Source organism: Sapajus apella, unplaced genomic scaffold (assembly GCF_009761245.1).
Source record: "Sapajus apella isolate SASKATOON/1434 unplaced genomic scaffold, GSC_monkey_1.0 scaffold10, whole genome shotgun sequence".
Taxonomy (NCBI): Eukaryota; Metazoa; Chordata; class Mammalia; order Primates; family Cebidae; genus Sapajus; species Sapajus apella.
Genome location: NW_022436950.1, coordinates 15655802 through 15674965, shown reverse-complemented (window position 1 = coordinate 15674965; position 19164 = coordinate 15655802). Strand labels below are relative to the sequence as shown.

At 41.6% G+C, this 19164-nt stretch overlaps 1 protein-coding gene and 1 long non-coding RNA gene across 4 annotated transcripts in view; one reads left to right on the top strand and one right to left on the bottom strand.

Annotated features, from left to right (window-relative positions):
* Positions 1–1054: 1054 nt before the first annotated feature.
* Positions 1055–19164, bottom strand: part of SERPINE2 (serpin family E member 2) — a 66513-nt gene continuing 48403 nt past the window's right edge. For all 3 annotated transcript variants that reach the window (XM_032277656.1, XM_032277655.1, XM_032277657.1), the window contains exons 4-9: positions 18320–18517; positions 11021–11219; positions 9023–9123; positions 6674–6760; positions 3420–3503; positions 1055–1789 (exon numbers count right to left, since the gene is read on the bottom strand). In XM_032277656.1, the coding sequence (XP_032133547.1) occupies positions 1752–1789; positions 3420–3503; positions 6674–6760; positions 9023–9123; positions 11021–11219; positions 18320–18517 (707 nt within the window). In that variant the 3' untranslated portion in view covers positions 1055–1751. The remainder of the gene's footprint in view (positions 1790–3419; positions 3504–6673; positions 6761–9022; positions 9124–11020; positions 11220–18319; positions 18518–19164) is intronic.
* On the top strand, positions 14858–16985 carry LOC116551468. The gene is made up of 2 exons (XR_004268953.1): positions 14858–14893; positions 15834–16985. It is a non-coding gene; the product is annotated as an uncharacterized LOC116551468 (long non-coding RNA).

The window sequence follows — 19164 nt, the reverse complement described above, 5'->3', positions numbered from 1 at the left end:
AAAAAAAAAAAAAAAAAAAAAAAAAAAAAATACAAAAATTAGCCAGGCACGGTGGTGCGTGCCTGTAGTCCCAGCTACTTCGGAGGCTGAGATGGGAGAATCTCTTGAACCTGGGAGGCAGAGGTTGCAGTGAGCCAAGATCACACCACTGCACTCCAGCCTAGAGAACAGTGAGGCTGTCTCAAAAAAGAAAAAAAAAAAAAAGGAAAAAAGTACACATACGTAGTTGTGAACAGCAAAGCTCAGCCCACTTGACCAGTTAGAATTCCAAATGGCAAACTGATGGAGTGCTGAATGTGAGGTTTTAATATATGGTTAAAGGCAAGTAGAACTCAAGGGCTAAAAAGAAAAACCATTTTTAAGTCTTGATAAATATTTTAAACTTAAATTCTGACTCAGGTTAGACTGCATAAATCTGTAAGATATTAGGTTTTTTAAAAGCAGGCAAACGGTAACATCAGAATTATGATGTTTGTAGGCTGGATGCAGTGGCTCATGCCTGTAATCCCAGCACTTTGGGAGGCTGAGGCAGGTGGATCACTTGAGGTCAGGAGTTCAAGACTAGCCCAGGCAACATGGCAAGACCTGTTATAAAAAGAAGAAAAAGAATTATGATGCTTGAGTTCAACTTGGAAAGTTACCTTGAAAATAAAAAAAACTGTCATTTCAAAAACACTCCTGCCTATCACCAAAAACAAAACAGTCACTATTCCCGCAGATTTCCAATATACATGGTACCCAGCAACTTTATTCTGCCCTTGCTACCAAATCCGCATCTTTGCTGAGAATTCTTAGCCATTGCTCCAGTGAACGTAGCTAAGATTAGAACTAGGATTACTGTAATAGTTACTCCGTTGAAGTGATCTATAAACTGAGACGTGTTGAAGCACGGAAGAGTGTTTGATTGTCAGGTCTAGAGAAAAAGGATATGAAAAGTCTCTGGGCTTTGAATTTCCTGATATTTACATAAGTACAGAGGTTTACTAGAAGAGGCTGAAATATGTTTAAAAGGCTCAGTTTCTTCTATTGTATTTTCAAATAGCAGAGAAATGGCTTTATTTTTACTACTCATAACACTTTATTTTTACTTTGTACAAAATACAAAAATGCAAATCCAAGGAGTACAGACCAGTAGTGGCAGGCACACTGTACAACAGCAACCTTGTCTAGCAAGACAGGAGTTTTTTAAACTTTTAGTGAATACATGCATTACATAAAACAACAACAAAAACACAAAGAGCCTAGAGATTTCACTGTTTCTATCCCCAAAATAATGCTTACCATCAAGACTTTGGATGGAGATGGGGAAAAGAATTTAAAAGACAAATCATATTTTTATCATAAAAAAGTAAAAGCTACCATAAAACATTTTTTTTCTGTCACACTAATTAAATTTCTTCCGAAAAGCCGCACATATAGACAAAACAAAACAAAAATTCCTGAACTGGACAAACAGCAAATACTCAAGAGGGTTGTTAACCTAGGTAGCAGTTCAGTAGTTTAAAGAATCTTTTAGACATTTGGAAGCCTTTCCATTCATTCCTCAGTATAGTGCTCCAGTCATCCTGCTTGTTTTTCCCTCCAGTACCTCCCAGAACAGAAATGCTTGCATCATTGAGTCTTCCTAAGAACTAGTTTTGAAAAAGAAGCGACGTACAAAAATATTTAACAGAACTATGAAAGGTGCAGGAAAGGAGTCTTTCTTCGTGGCAAAGTAGTCTTTGCTTTGCATGGTTTCTTCTGCATACTCTTCAGGGTTTGTTTATCTGCCCCATGAATAACACAGCACCTATAAAATTAAAAGAAAATAACGCATGCCTCTGTAAATTAATAATCCTTAGAATAAGATGGCAGGTATTATGTTTAAGGGAAGGGAAAGAATCATGTTTGACCTCTTGCTCAGTAGTGTTGTCCAGCAGAACTTTCTGCAGTGGTAGAGATAGTCTATATCTTTGTTGTCCAGCATGGTAGCCATTAGTCACACGTGGCCAGAGAATGCTTAAAATGTGGCTAGTGTGACTAAGAAATTGAATTTTTATTTTTTATTTCTTGAGACAGAGTCTCGCTTTATTGCCCAGGCTGGAGTGCAATGGCGCGATCTCGGCTTGCCGCAACCTCTACCTCCCAGGTTCAAGCAATTCTCCTGCCTTAGTTTCCCAAGCAGCTGAGATTACAGGCACCTACCACCATGCCCAGCTAATTTTTTGTATTTTTAACAGAGATGGGGTATCATTATGTTGGCCAGGCTGGTTTCAAACTCTGACCTCAAGGGATCTACCCACCTCGGCCTCCCAAAGTGCTGGGATTACAGGCACGAGCCACTACGTCTGGCCAGAAATTGAATTTTTAAAGTTAACGTTAAATAGCAACATGTGGCCAGAAGCTCCCTCACTGGATGGCCCAGTTCTGGAGCACATCAGTTAGAATATCACGGATGCAATGAGGTAAGAGGATGAGGAACTATCTTATATTACTGATTAAATAAAATAGTAAAAGCTAAAATATATTAGTGCCTACTCTTGTACCAGCAAGAAGCCAACCGCTCCACAAAGACAAACTTACACTTCATAATTGTAGTAAGTGATCAGAACTAGTGTTGTTCTCATTTTAAAGATGAGGCTTAAGGCCAGAGCCAAGTTTGAACCATGACTCACAGGGTAAAAATCTACTGAATTAACAATTCCCAAGGTATAGCAATAGAGTGGGCTTACAAAGTGATATGGTTTGGCTCTGTGTCCCCACCCAAATCTTTCCTTGAATTGTACTGATCCCCATGTATCAAGGGCACAACCAGGTGGAGATAACTGAATCATGGGAGCAGTTTCCCCCATACTGTTCTTGTGATAGTGAGTTCTCACAGCTCTGATGGTTTTATAAGGGGTTTCCCAATTTGCTCAGCTCTCATTTTCTCTCCCGCTGCCCTGTGAAGTGGTGCCTTCTGCCATAATTGTAAGTTTCCCGAGGCTTCCCTAGTCATGTGGAACTGTGAGTCAATTAAAGCTCTTTTCTTTATAAATTACCCAGTCTAGGGTATTTCTTCAGAGCAGTGAAAACAGGCTAATACACAAAAGTTGAAGTTATATGGCTTCCAGCAAAATTGAACTACCACATTTATATAAACTTGGAAAAATCAATAGATGTCAAAAGTGTTCCAAAGGGATGCTGAGCCTCTCTGTATGTTAAAAACAATCTGCAAAACCTAAAATCCTGTCAGTGTGTAAAAGATTCCATCACACTCTGTAAACATAGCTTTTATTTTCCTATCTCTCTAACATGGGTGGTTATATTAGTCAAAGTGTTTGCAACTATTGACATTAGTGAAATGGATTATGGGTACCACTGTTGGATAAAATGAACAGTGCAATACACCTTCTGAAATTTTAACAAGGAGGGAATGATAGGGGAGGAGAGTCACTTACCTGTAGGATTATGTCGGATGAAAAACAGAAAAGGTCTGTCTACTATAAACCAGGGAGGCGATGATCTTGCAATTAGAATTGCAGCTATGGGAAGAAAAGGAAAATGTGATGTGCACCAGCATGAGGTCAGCAAGTTGGCTACCTTCATGGACCCTCAGATGCTGGTGTCCAAAGACACACTTCATGCTTGTCCTATAGGCTGGCCATGTTACAACAGGCTCAGCAGTCACCATTTACTAAGCCTACCTTGGGCAAGGCCCTTTATATTACTGTCTCATCTCTTCTACACAAACACCATTTCTGATAAATGTATTTATTCCTCATAGAGTTTTGATGTGGATTAAATGACATAAGACATATTATAGCTCTTAGAACAGTGTTTCCCACTAAACACACCTAATGAATATTCATTGTTATTATTAGCTATTTTTTATTCACACCATCTGCTTTGCTGATAAAGCCCCCAGTCCTTTTTCTTCTTCTTTTTTTTTTTTCCTCTGTTGCCCAGGCTGGAGTGTAGTGGCACAATCTCAGCTCACTGCAACCTCTACCTTCTGGGTTCAAGTGATTCTCCTGCTTAAACCTCCTGAGCAGCTGGGATTATAGGTGCACACCACCATGCCTGGCTAATTTTTTTTTTTTTTTTTTTGAGATGGAGTCTTGCTCTGTCACCCAGGCTGGGGTGCAATGGCACGACCTTGGCTTATGCAACCTCCGCCTCCCGGGTTCAATCAATTCTCCTCCCTTAGCCTCCTGAGTAGCTGGGATTATAGGTGCGTGCCACAGTGTGTGCCACCGTGCCTGACTAATTTTTGTATTTTTAGTAGAAACAAGGTTTCACCATGCTGGTCAGGCTGGTCTGAAATTCCTGACCTCAAGGGATCCACCCACCTTGGCCTCCCAAAGTGCTGGGATTACAGGTGTGAGTCATCATACCCGTCCCTGGTCCTTTTTAGCTTCCCTCAATCTTTACTGTGTATCAAGGCCCAACCCAATTCTTAGCGTTTGTGTCTGTGCCTTCTCCTTCAGCACACTATTTAGGTTTCCTTTGCACTGGAATATAGATCACTCATCCAGGACCTACTACCTTTTATTGCTGTTCAGCTTACCAGGTGTAGACATCTGACTTAGAAAGCAAACTTCTTTAGGCTCATGAGTCTTGGCCATTCCTCATCTGCCATGCTTGCTTCCATTTAAAAAGCCTGAGCCAGGGCCTCAAAGGAGGGTAGGCATGGGGGGCATTACTACCACATGCCTGTTGCAATGGCTCAGTCCTGTTGCTAAAACCCTGTAAAGTATTGAACTCTTGGGCTTGACGTTACACAGGAAACATCAGCAGTTATGCTGGGGCAAGCCCTTTTACCCAGGGTTATTAAAAACAAATATTAAATAGCAGGTGTTATGGATTGAACTGTGTCTCCCCTAAAATTCATATGCTGAAGCCCCAAACCCCTAGTGTGACAGTATTTGGAGATAATGCCTTTGAGGAGGTAAGGAAGGTTAGGTAGGGATACTCTAATAGGACTGTTGCACTTATTTGAAGGGGGAGAGATACCAGGGATGTGTCACATGGAGAAAAGACCATGTGAGGATACAGGGAGGTGGCGATCTCTGGAGATCCAGAGATCTCAGGAGAAACCAAACCTGCCAGCACCAACACCTTGATCTTGAAGTGTGAGTTCTGTTGTTTGAACTACCTAGTCGATGGTATTTTATCATAGCAGCCCAGGCAGACTAAGACAGGAGGACCTGCGCAGTTACACAGGGCTTGCACTGGGTTTAATACTCTGCTGTTAGTATCTGGAAATTCTTAATACATTCTGAACACAGGACTCCATATTTTCATTTTGCACCAGACCCCACAACCTATGTAGCTGGCCCTGATAGTTATACTCCTTGGCAAATTTGATCAATAACTTTTGGATGTTACTTAAAATTACCTAGAAAAAACAAAAAGCATCTTAAAATTTCCAACCCACTTTTTATTCCAGGTTCTTTGTTTTAAATGCTATACTTTAAAGGAATTTTAAAAATGTTTATTCAAGAAAAACAATAACACATCTATTGTGAATATAAAAGATATGTTTCGATGACCAGAGATATCTGACCCAGCTACAAGTATAGCTAAGATTTTCACTTTATGGGCTCACAGAGTTGGCCAAATCTATTCATTTAATTTCCTACAGGTAATGAGGGGTGAAAAACCCGACTTACGATTGTTCTGTTTTCTCCTTCCTTATATAAACCACTGAGGAGAACGCAGATGTGGATGTTCTAATTATCAAGGAAGCGTGTACAGCAATCCTGCCGCAATTCAACAGATGCTGGCACATTCTTCGGTTTGCCCTGGATTGCCTATTTTCCTGTAAGTACTTGTTGTTTATTTTATTTTATTTTACTTATTTATTTTATTTTATTTTATTTTATTTTATTTTATTTTTGAGACGGAGTATCGCTCTTGTTACCCAGGCTGGAGTGCAATGGCGCGATCTCGGCTCACCGCAACCTCCGTTTCCTGGGTTCAGGCAATTCTCCTGCCTCAACCTCCTGAGTAGCGGGGATTACAGGCACGTGCCACCATGCCCAGCCAATTTTTTGTATTTTTAGTAGAGACGGGGTTTCACCATGTTGACCAGGATGGTCTTGATCTCTTGACCTCGTGATCCACCCGCCTCGGCCTCCCAAAGTGCTGGGATTACAGGCTTGAGCCACCACGCCCGGCCTGTTGTTTATTTTATGTTTAAATCTGAAGATTGGTCTTTTCTGGCCAGTAAGAAGCCAGAACATGTTTTATCCTCCTGAGCAGGGGTCAGCAAACTACTGTCCTCAAGGTAGGTCTACCAGGCCAAATCCTGTTTTTATCAATAAAGTTTTATTGAAACACAGCCGCATCTGTTTACTTGTATTGTTAATGGCTGTTTTCATGCTACAGTGGCAGAGCTAAGAAGCCATGATGGAGATGGTATGATACACAAAGCTGAAATACATACTACCTGGCTCTTTATAGAAATTTGCTGACTCCTGTCCTAGAGGAATTTCTGTCACTGAAATGCTTTGCTTTGATGAAACAGATTCTAAGCTTTGTGGTTACAGGTCCTCAATCTGTCTGTACTCGCTGCTGTCTCTCGAGGGTCAACCCACACACAGTGCCTGGCTGAAAGAGGGCGCATTACATATTTTCTGAACCGATGACTGTACAGGAGTGTGTTTGCTTCCTTGCGAGAGGAAGCCCTGCCATGTGACCCAGTGCTTACTTGTTGCTGCTGAAGCTTTGGTTCCATCTTCACTGACTTCAATTTTTGCTTTTTGCAAGATCTGAGAAACATGGAGGTTTTCTGACCCTGTTTCCAGAAAATAAAACAGTATCAGCATTTGTTTGATAGGCAGGCCATTGGTTAGTTGGGGAAGTAACCTCACAGCTCAAAGCCATGGAAAATTCCAATTTTTAAAAAGTGTGAAAAGACATGACCTCTGACAGTCCTGGTGGTTGAAGGCTGTAGACAGCTGTCACTTGTGAATTTCAGTCCCTGCTAAGTGATCTGTGATACTTACTTCTGGACAGGGGCCCACGCCCTCAAATGATTTAGTGTCTCTATCAATTCAATTCTGATCACTAGAATTTTATTTAAAAAATGAAAAGAGCAGAGCTTTAAAAAGGAAGCCCAGTTTTCTGGAAGCAGCAAGGCGAAAGATTATTTTTCAGTTACAGAATGCAGATGCAGAAAGGATTTCAGACAGCACTTACAGATGGGGAAACTGAGGCCTAGAATGTTAAGTAATCTTCCCTGCAATCATACGGCTAGTTAGTGGCAGAGAAGTGCTGGCTCTTCACAACAGCCACCCATCTCATGGGCATGCTAGTGAGAGAAGAGCGTAGAATAAGAAAATACTTTAGATTTTCCTGGAAGGCCCAATGTATAAATGCAGTTGTGCCTCAGGGACCTTCTGGTGAACTCAATTTACTTCGCAGCAAAGTCTGACGATTCCAGCAACACCCACTGGGTGCAGCTTTCACGGAGAATGCAAACTAAAGTTGACATTAATCTGGATGGGACATAGGTCTGGATGCAAAGAGAAAACGTGCTTTTTGTGTCAACTGCTTTTGAACTCTCAGCTCTAAAATGACCAAATCGTGGCTGAGATGCATATTTCCAGGGCCCAAGTCACATGCAGTGTTAAAGAGGGCTTTCCAGGAGAATCTGGGGCACCTGGTTCTTCCTGTGAACACCCCCTATTTATTATTTCAGCTACCGTGAATAAGCTTGAAGGGGAAAGTGCAGATGAAAATGGTGCTTCTCAGTCTTTGCTGGGCTGAGGGATTGTGTTAAAATGGATTCTGGTTCAGTGGGTCTGGGTCACACTCAAGATTGTGCATTTCAGACAAGCTCCCGAGTGATGCTAACGCTGCCAGGCTGGAGACCTGAGTTTGAGTCATGAGCGATTAGTGGCGATCAGAGTATCCACAGAGCTGCAGGTTCACCAGGGGAATCATGTTTGCCCACAGAACAGGTACTAGGTATTTACTCATATGCAATTAAAGCTGGTAATGAGCTAATTTCTTACCACTCAAGGTTATTTGCAAATTGGAGTGCAAATAACTTTCAAGCCATGACTTTTCTTTGGAAAGATTGCTGTGTTCTAAATTTAAATAACAAAGGACTGACCATTCAAACATAACTCTAGAAAAAGGTACATATACTACTGGCAATTGAAAAGTATGCTTTAATTGCTTTGGCAAAGAAAAGTTTTAATCAGATTCATTTGAATCCGTATTGTTTCAGATTAATGAGCATGAAATGCCAAAATACATATCTGGGTATAGTGCATGCCTACAGTCTTGATTTTTTCCAAACAAAAGGAAAAAGTTGGCATTTGAAAACAGAGCGAGAATACCTAAGTAAGAGCCAATATTCATAAAAGCAATAAAATGAAATGCTTCCTTATGTAGTCACGGGCTTCACATGAAATGTACGTGAAAAATGTGGGGATGCTGATTTAAATGAAGGTCAACAGCAATGACTATGTAAGAAAATGAGGTATAACTATACGATGGAATACTACACAGCCAGAAAAAGGAATGAAATAATGTCTTTTGCAGCAACTTGGATGGTTACTTCATTTAGAAGTAACTCAAGAATGGAAAACCAAATACTGTATGTTCTCACTCATAAGTGGGAGCTAAGCTATGGGTATGCAAAGGCATAGAGAGTGGCATAATGGACTGTGGAGACTCAGGAGGAGGAGGGTGGGGTTGGTGAGGGACTGAAAATCTATTAATACATATTGGGTACAATGTATACTACTCAGGGGAGAGGTGCACTAATATCTCAGACTTCACCACTATATAATTGATCCATGTAACCAAAAACCACTTGTACCCCAAAAGCCATTGAAATAAAAAGATAAAAGAAAAAAAATAAATAAATGAAAGTCAATAAATAAATAAACAAAGGGCAATAGCACCATTTGGCAATATATCAAATGAAACCTCGTATAGTTTTAGGGCAACACATTCCTAATCCTGACCCTTTTTCTCTGAACAAATCAGTCTCAGTTTGGAACGCTTTCTTCAAGTATACAAATACATTTTCAATTGAACATACTTGTTATTTTTGCAAAATTTGCCTTTGATGAATCAAACATGTCGGTAATGCCAAGAACTTTCAGCGGCTCCTTCAAATCTGTCTGTGCTACAGCTGTGAACCTAGCATGAAAGCAGAAATGAGGAAAACATCATGAGGCTCTAAATGCTCCAACATGATAGAGTCCCTACATGTTTACAAACTGAATCTTTTAAAGTAATATCTGAATACCAATCTGAATTGCCTCTTAAATTTGAATTCCAAATTTAAATGCCAGATAAGTAAAGGACAACACATCTCTCAAACAGTTGGCAAAATGGGCCATACATACTAACAGCAAGTATGGGCGCTCCCACCCTCAGGTGTAATGGGCTCCCTGTTCCAATACTTAGGAAGATCTACAAAAGCACTTGCCTTTACACTGACATGGAGACTGAGTGTTAGCAAGTTCCTAGTACTCCAGAATATCTATCGTTTTTTTCCCATATCCAACTAAAGTTCTCCATGTCAGTCTTGGCTGCTCTAAGACCTGCCATCTTAATAAGGACTAGAGATGGTCAAAAGAGAAGAAGAACATTCCTGATAGTTCGTTCTAGGATTTTTTTGTTTGTTTGTTTGAGACAATCTTGCTCTGTTGCCCAGGTTGGAGTGCAATGGTGCGATCCTGGCTCACTGCAACCTCTACCTCCTGGGTTCAAGCAATCCTCCTGCCTCGGCCTCCCAAGTAGCTGGGATTACAGCACCCACCACCACACCTGGCTATTTTTTTTATATTTTTAGTAGAGACAGGGTTTCTTCATGTTGGCCAGGCTAGTCTCAAACTCTTGACCTCAGGTGATCCACCCGCCTCAGCCTCCCAAAGTGTTGGGATTACAGGTATGAGCCACCGTGCCTGGCCCATTTTGGGATTCTGAAAGCATTTTACTATTCAAACAGGAGCAAAGATTAGGCATAGGTGACATGGTATTATATTTGGGTATAATATAGGTTTCCTGAATATTTGTGGCCTACCTGGCCTTGGGGCTATATACATACAAACCTATCATCAGCGGATGTTTTACCAGATTTGATGTCATCCTGTGGAAGAGCACCAAGGAGAGGTGAGCAGATTCTCCCCACAGAGGGGCTATAATTTAAAGAACCTGTTCTTTGCCCATGAAGGCCTATGGTGCCACCATCTTATTTATTTATATCAAGCACTGCCTACTTGAAGGCTTATTTTACCAAAAAGAAAAAAAAAATCTTGGGAGGACTACTAATACTTGTTGTGAATGTCTTACTCTGATTACTTAACTTGCTGACCAAAGAATCAAAAGCTATTAGAACTCTCTCTCCACTGCCACCAAGACCTAGGCTGTTAAAAGCTCTGGATGGTAGGAAGGCAGCAATGTTGAGAAGTTCATACAAAGGGAACAACATTCATTGCTTCTTCACAGTTCTGGACAGAGCATTCTCTGACCTGTTAGAAACTGAAGATTCATACAGGATTTGGGATTACTTTTCCCATGGCTTCAAGTCATAGCAGTTCCAATTCCATCTCAGTTTCACTCTTAGGGTATAATAGAAAAACTGGCTGCCTTGGTCTTCATGAACCTCTAGCTAAATACATAAATGATTAAGATGAAGCTTCTTATGAAAACACATGGAGCTTTATGAAACTTCACTGTACTTTGATCCTTACTCTATGATGACACACGTGTGTTTTTCAGTCTTTAAATACAATAAGATATGTTAAAAAGCCTCTGCAGTACTCCAGCGAGCCTGTGCTCATGTGGAGGTTCAGAGACCAAGGTTGCCCTCTCTCCTTTCTTATGATCCATATCTTACCATACAAGAAGCACAGGCATTAAATCAAAGTGTTTAGAAAAGCATGGTCTTGTAATCCCACCATGAAATTTCTGCAAAACAGAACAGGCTTCATCATGTGCCATATTTTCACCTCATGTTGTCTGGCGTCCCACACGACAGCTGCTGGTTGAACAATGCCATTGTTCTCTTTGAGGGGAAGGGGCCACTTACTTGGGCAGGATCACCTGCACCCTCTTGGGCACCATGATGCTCATCCAGCTGTCTATGGTCTTGGTGCTGATGTGTGGGATGATGGCTGACAGTGGAGTGGAGTTCTCGGTCGGCAATGCAATCAGCATGCTGATGCTCTCCCCATGGTAGGGCAGTTCAATGAAGTTGTACCATAAATCATTGGGGGTGCTTGTCGACCCTAAAGAAATCAGAAGCAGGTTCAGTGTATCCTTGCTGGCTTCTAGAAGTGGCCTGAGTGCTTGCTGGTCACCGGGGTAGCTTCAGAGAGCAACTCAGATGGAGAACTTCCCTTTTCCACAAATAGCTTCCTTAGAAGGACAAAGATAAGGACAGTTATTTCTTCCTTCCCCGGTGAAGAATTCTCCTTTCTTCAGCCTCGATAGAATGCCTTTGGGCATCACTAAAATCACTTTAATTCTGTTGAGAAGAATTTAACTAAATCATAAAGCACTTAAAATTCAGTGCTTTGCAAGAAGTTGACCCTTACATGAATAAAAGAACAAATTCAAGCTGCCTTAGAATCATTCCTTATTGTTTTAATTTAGTTTTTTTTTTTTTAAACTAAACCGTGTTGTGTATATTACAGTACATAGTATGACATTATGGGATACATATAGATAGTAAAATGGGCACTATGGTAAAGCAAACTGACATATCCATTATCTCACATAATTACCCATTTTGCTGTTTTGGGGACAAAAGCAGCTAAAATTTACTCATTGAGCAGGAATCCCAACACGCTGCAATTTTATTACCTATAGTCCTCGTTTTGGATAAGCCTACATGTACATGTGAAGAGAGGGAGGGATACACAGCGTCCACTGGGCCCACTCTGTGCCAGGCTCACCCCAACCCTTCCATGACTGGGAATCTACAGCACCTCACAGGGTAGGCATAAGCAGTGCTATTTTGCAATAGAGGAAGCCACCTTTAGAGAAATGAAGTAAACTGCCAAAGGATTCACAGCTAAGAGGTGGGGAGCCAGGAGAATCTAATGCCAAGGACTGTCTTCCTCCTACTCCACCACCCTGCCCTATTCACTCTTCACCCATTCCAGCAACTACCATTGGGGTTTTAGATATTTCATGGGACTTTTGCTTACTAATGACAACCCAAGAATAATTTAAGCCAGCATTTCTCAAATGTTATTTGGAGAACAGTCTACCTACAAGATGTGCTATAGACAAAACAGATCCTACATTCTAGGGAGTTTAGCAAGCAAGAAGAGAGCAAGCAAGTTTCCTGCATGATTTTCACTGATCTTTTCCTTGGAGATGGCATGTGCCAATCACTGCCTGTGAGACAGAGAACTTCAATATGCCAATTCTCCATAGAAGGGGGTTGGGAGGGATGGACAGAGGGAGAGATGAAGAGAAAGACAGCAAGGGAGGAAAAGAGAGTGAACTTGATGAACAATTTTTGCTATGAAATATGATAAAAAATAGTGCGGTTATTAAAACATATGGCACTACAGGATGACGCTACAGTTTTTCCCTAAGGAAGAAACAGCACAGACAACTGACAGAGGTACTGGGGCTCCCCTGGTCCCAGCACACTGCATTTGCCTGCAGAAGCTGTTCAGTAACCCAGGTGCGGCCCGCTTTAGCTCTCATGTGGCGTTGAACTCTCACCTGAGCCTGGCTTTAGTCTTGGGCAACCTAAGAATGAAAGAAAGGATTCTTCATCTTTACTCTTAGCCTGCATAACAAAATGGTCTCAGAAGAAACTGAAAAATCAATGGGAAAATGAGAAAAAAATCACTTCCTAATGAACTCTTTAATCCTTGAAGAAAACATTAGTCCCCACTCTGGTAGAGCTAATTTTCAGAAACTGTGAAGTTTGAGAAGTGATTAATAAGGGATTGCTCCAGGGCATGAAATAAGGGCCTGGAGGTGTTAACTGCTTCTAGAAATGTTTACTATTCTGGTAAGAAGAATCGAAGTAAGGAATAATGAAAAGTTATGAGCTGGAATGTGTTTGATGAGGGAAGGCAGATAGCATCTAGGTTCACCAGTTAATCCATTCTTGACTGGATCCATTATTAGCTGATCGGTAATATTAATAACCATGAACCATTATTCCCTTGACTCCTTCTGCTTCTGACCACAGGAGCTGATGAGCAGTGGTGGCCAGAGTGTATCGGACATACCCATGCTTACCTTTATTTAGCGCCTTGAGGAGCTGGTAGATAAAATAACACCTTTTCTGCGTTTCTACCTGATCGCTCAAGCACTGCATCCTTTTACAGAGGACACGTGCCAAGGCCAAGGACAGGAGATCTGGGGTTATAGGACCTGTATTCAAATCCTGCACCTGTAGCACATTAGCTCTGAGATTTAGGCAAGTCCCTTGACTCCAAATCTTAGTTTCTTTTTCTGTAAAAAGTTATACTAACAGCACCTGCTTTGCAGAGCTAGGAAAATTCAATGAGACAACACATACAAAGTGCTCAGCACAAGCTGGCCCACAGCAAAAACTGCCATCTATTGATGTAAGAAGCTCTGTAAAATACCTCACTTCTTGCATGTGAGATCCCTGCTCACAGTCTAAACACAAAATCGGCTCACCCAGGGTAAACCATACCTGTTGCACTGGAGCACAACTCCTGAGCAGAATGAATCAAGTAAGGAAGAGGATTTGGGACGCTTGTGTCAGAGCATGGAGCCTCTCGTTGTCCCAGAGCTTTTTCCCTTTAAAATGCCCTACCCGGCCGGGCGTGGTGGCTCACGCCTGTAATCCCAGCACTTTGGGAGGCCGAGGCGGGTGGATCACGAGGTCAAGAGATCGAGACCATCCTGGTCAACATGGTGAAGCCCCGTCTCCACTAAAAATACAAAAATTAGCTGGGCATGGTGGCGTGTGCCTGTAATCCCAGCTACTCAGGAGGCTGAGGCAGGAGAATTGCCTGAACCCAGGAGGCAGAGGTTGCGGTGAGCCGAGATCGCGCCATTGCACTCCAGCCTGGGTAACAAGAGCGAAACTCCGTCTCAAAAAAAAAAAAAAAAAAAAAAGCCCTACCCAAGGTTCTCTATTCTTTAACCTCTGGAAGGCAGACTGAGTATTCTTTACTAAGGATCATTTCTGCAGTGTATAAAAACATAAGTATAATAGGTTGATTTATTCTGAAAAGGAGCGAAGATGAAAAAGAGAAAATAAGGATTTTCTCTTAGATAAATGGTGGTCAGCAAAACTTCTATTCGGGGATAATAAGTGAACAATCAAGTATTGAAAATGTAGAGGAGTCTAGAATTTTCTCTAAGTGGTGCTTTTGGGTGACCCAGTTTTTCCAGAAAGCCCCTGAAGTAATCTGATTTCCACTTTACGTGCTACTAGGGAAGACGTAACTAGGCTCACTGAAATGTTAAGAACTCAGCCTGTAAAATCAAAGAGGGTATCTTAAATATTTAATAAGAGGAAAGCTTTATAGATGAAAGTCCCTCGAATTACCTTCTACTACAAGTAAATACGATTTCCTGAAAACTTAAGAAGCTTTTTAGACTGTACTTTTGTAGAAACTGAAATGGATATTTTTTGGAAAAACAACAGCAAAATGCTCCACCGTGTGCAGTACTCTACATTCTAGGCTGCAGTCCAAAGGGAATTCGGGGAGAGTAGCTGGGGAAGGAGGGGTGGCTTAAGCAACTGGGTGAGTATTGGTGCCATTTGCTGCTAAGGAACCATGGGTTGAGAACTAAATGGGCAAAGTCAATACACATATTTATTTACTGAGACAGGGTCTTGCTCTGTTCCCCAGGCTGGAAAGCGGTGATGTGATCAGGGCTCACTGCAGCCTCAGCATCCTGGGCTCAAGTGATCCTCCCACCTCAGACTCCTGAACAGCTGGGACCACAGGTGAGCACCACCATGCCTGGCTAATTAAAAAATTTTTTTTGTAGAGACAGGGCCTTGCTATGATCTGAAGCTCATCTTGAACTCCTGGGTTCAAGCGATCCTCCTGCCTCAGCTTCCCAAAGTCCTGGGGTTACAGGTGTGTGCCACAGCGCCTGGCGTAAATGAGTTTCATCCGTGCAGCTAGAACTTAGTAGGTGACCAAGTTAAGATGTGACGTGAACAGACAGGTATGAGTTGGAAACTCAGGAGAAAAGAAGCGGGAAATATAAATTTGTCATTCTTTGTGTTTTTTTCCCCAAAATATAGTCTAAAATGTCTAAATTTATAACCATAAACAATTTGTAACAACTATGACTTGGGGATTCCTATTCTAGGAAATTACCTTTAGAAATACTGATGCAAGTATTTAAAGATTTATGTACAAGAATACTCACTGCAGTGTAATTATAGGAAAAAAGCAGATGGCCTTCCACAGGATATCAAGATACTTGTATCATGGAATATTAGGTAGCTGATAAAAGAATCAAGTAAATCCTTATGAACTGGCACTAAAAGTTGCCCACTGTCTAATGAATAAAGCAGATTGTAGAATAAAAATTACAGTACAATCCTATGTATGTAAAAAGTTTCATAGACATATTTTACATATCCCTAGAAAGGTTCTCAAATGATATACTTGATACTTAATAGGGATTTTTATCTTAGGAAATAGGATTTTAGGGAAACTTTTACTTTCTGCCATATATATTGTATATTGAGGTATACGAAGGATTTTGCAATGAGCATGAAATATAATTCTACTAAAAATGATTTTGAAGCTTTTTTTTTTTCTTAATAGAAAAGTTTCTATCCTTGAAGTGCTTCCACTTTATGGGGCATAAATCAGAACGGTTTCCTTCTTCTCTTTCTATTTTTCACTCTCCTTTCGTTAGTTATCAAGCAAATATTCTCAGAGCTCTTCGTGATATCTTGGGGAAAACAGTCAAGAAGGCAGATAAACGGAATGACAATGTTTTGGCAAAGTGACTTAGAAGGGTGAGGCGTGGCTTAGGCCTAGGAAGCATCTGATACGTGGCACCCTGGCCCTGTGAATTTGGGCAGGGCAGCCAGGGCCAGGCTGTTCCTGTAGGTCAGAGTGAGGAAACAGACAGAAAACGACCGGCGGTCTGTGCACGCGGAAGTGAACAGCCACTTGGGGCCACCACAGACTGCGGTACTTTCTTCACAGCCCTATCAAGACGAACCTTCCCTGTCTTATCATAGTAAGCTGGATTTTGGACACAGCAAGAAAGCAGGGAACTGCTGACACTCCTAGCCTCTGCTGCATGGCCCAGAAGAGTTGTGTCCAAGTCAAGTTCCTCAGTGAAACCTCATGACAACACGGAAAGGAGGGTGAGAAGGGTGAGAAGCCGTTCACTGTGTTTACTTGTGAGGAAACGAGAACAGTAGTGAGCAGGGGACTTTCTTCTTCTGTTCTGAATTAGGTACAGATCAGTCAGGGTGGAAAGTCAACAGCTAAGAGTCCAATTGGGCCATTTAACAGAATTTGATGAAGGACCACATGTAAAGCATGGATAGGATACAGAGAAATGTTACAGACAGTCCTCTGGACGATAAACAGTGGGCACCATGACTAGCCTTGGGCTGGGAGGGAGGAAGAGGGGGGTGGTGACTTGGAGAGATGGAACTCTTGGGCACATCCCCTGGCAGAAGCTGAAACCTTTGGGAGAGGAATGCAGCTGGCCCATGACTCTGTAAGGAGAAGCCTGGGTGGTTAATGGCCTGACCCCTTTCTCCTCTGCCAGCTCCCACCAGCCAGCCCAGCAAGAAGCCAGAGGGCAAGGGGACCCAGAGCAGGGTGGCAGCAGGTGAAGGAGGGAGGCATGAATCAGGGAAAGTGGAGGGAAGATACCAACACACTGTGGGGGTTCTGTAGGGTTTATATCTTTGGCAATAAGAATGTATGTGTATATTTTCTGTGAAACACACACGTAGATTCCTAGGCAAATCAGCTTCTAAATGAAAAGCCACCATGACCTGTATCTCTCTGGGACTAGCCTATCTACTCGAGAAATGCATGTTACATTTCTGTGAAAACAAACATTTTTAAATCTTCCATAGGAATGTTAATGGAATCCTTGCATGTTAATCTTGAAATATTTTTAATTTTTTTTTCAGTAAGAGAAACATACAGTAAATGAGGGCCCCCGACTTATTTTATTTTTGTATGGACTCTAAAGTGTGTACCAAGGATTGACCTAAAATAAAATCACTTCATTGAAACGCTAGCACAGCCACCTGCTCGTATCCCAAGCAAAGCGATTTTAGAAGTTCATTTGAGCCTGGCACGGTGGCTCATGCCTGTAATCCCAGCACTTAGAGAGGCCAAGGCAGGTGGATCACTTAGGCCCAGGTGTTCAAGACCAGCCTGGGCAACATGGCAGGCCCATTTCTACAAAAAATAAAAAAATTGGCTGGGCATGGTGGTGCGTGCCTGTGGTCCCAGCTGCATGAGAGTCTGTGGTGGGAGGATTGCTAGAGTCCAAGAGGTCGAGGCTGCAGTGAGCCGTGTGTGTGAAACACAGTGAGACCCTATCTCAAAAAAAATTTTTTTTTCAAATTCAGGAATAATTTTTCTGAAATCCTACCATTAACATTTTTACTGAACATCCTCTGAGACCTAGCTCTATAGACGTGTGAATATAAGGAAAGGATTTTACATAAGCGAGATTGATTGACATCTGCTCTTCTATATCTCGTTTTCGGCAATCAACCATATATTGCATCATCTTTCCACTTATATAAATCTAAGTCTCATGATCACATATGTTCCACTGTGTATTTGCATTTGGCTTCTATTTGTTTGTCAGTATGCGCTTATGTTCAGAGGATAAATTCCCTGGAGCGGGACTGCCGGAGCCAGGACCCCGAGGAAGTCCTCAGCCCACAGATCCCACCACCAGTGTGCCCAGGAGTCCTGCTTCCTCCCCACCAGCACCACCCAGGGATTTTTATTAATCTTTCTAATTTTCACCAATCTGCTAAGTAAAAAAGAAATCCAGTTTTTCATTTGGTAATGTAAGACTAATGAGTTGCTGCTGCTTTCTATGTTTAATGTGCTCACTTACACTTATTTCATGACTTGCCCTTTCATCTTTTTCAACCAAAAAACCTACACATGCCATGCGTTAATACCTTTGTACATAACATATGCATGTTATATATATTATGCTATGCATAATAACCTTCGTACATAACACAGATTTATATGAGCTTTATAAAAATCCTGCCTCTCAGCACCTTGCTCTGTTCCCAACTTTTTTAAAAGACAAAAAGTTAGATTTGCTCTTGAGTTAAGTTAAAGCACTCGAGGGCCTTGCTGCCTCCAGCGCATCCTAGAACAGGCCTCACGGAGCGTGAACTCACCACACCGGAACACGGAGAGCTGGGCGAGCATCGGCACTTGATAGGATTTCCCGTCGGCTGCCACGAAAGTGCGTTTCTTTGTGTTCTCAGGTTGGAATCGTGATTTCCACAGACCCTTGAAATACACTGCATTGACGAGGACCAGTCTGGTGAGCACACCATCAATAAGATCTGGGGACAGCAGACTGTCAATCATATCTGTGAAGCCAAAGCATAAACAAGGGAAAAAAAAAAACCTCAGGACTGGTGGCTGGTGGCCGACTTGAGGGTGAATGGCAGCTGTCATCAGGTAGAATGAAAAATCAAAGAGTTTTAAAGAATTGTACAGAGACTATTCTAAAAATACCCTTTTGTACTTTCTAGGTTCCCCACTCCCCGCTAAAAATTAAATTTAAAAAGAAGTTACAAGAGAAACGGAAAAGACTTTAGAAATCCCTAGCTAGGGGTTACAAAACTTTACATCAAGAAATTCTTTTATTATCAATTCCCTGCAAGCCCAAGCTTTAGAAGACAATCTCACTTATCCAAATAAGATTTGATAATTAAGTTCTTCTCTTTTTCTTGCTAATAAGTGGCTGGTAGGAAGGGTTTCTGGTCAGTATAAGATAAGCAATTTTGTTTTCTTTTACTCCTCTTGGTTTAATTTAAACCAGTCAAAAATAAACGCTTCAGCCTGTATGTTATTAAGGGTAAATGCTTCATTTTTCTTAAGATTTTAGAAATGTCAAACATTATTTCGGAATCTCTGGATATCACAAGGCCTCATAACTGTTTAAAGAAGAATAAAAACAAGAAATCAGTGTCTTTGTTTACGGATCAGGCATTGAGCAAGGTGCGAATATTGG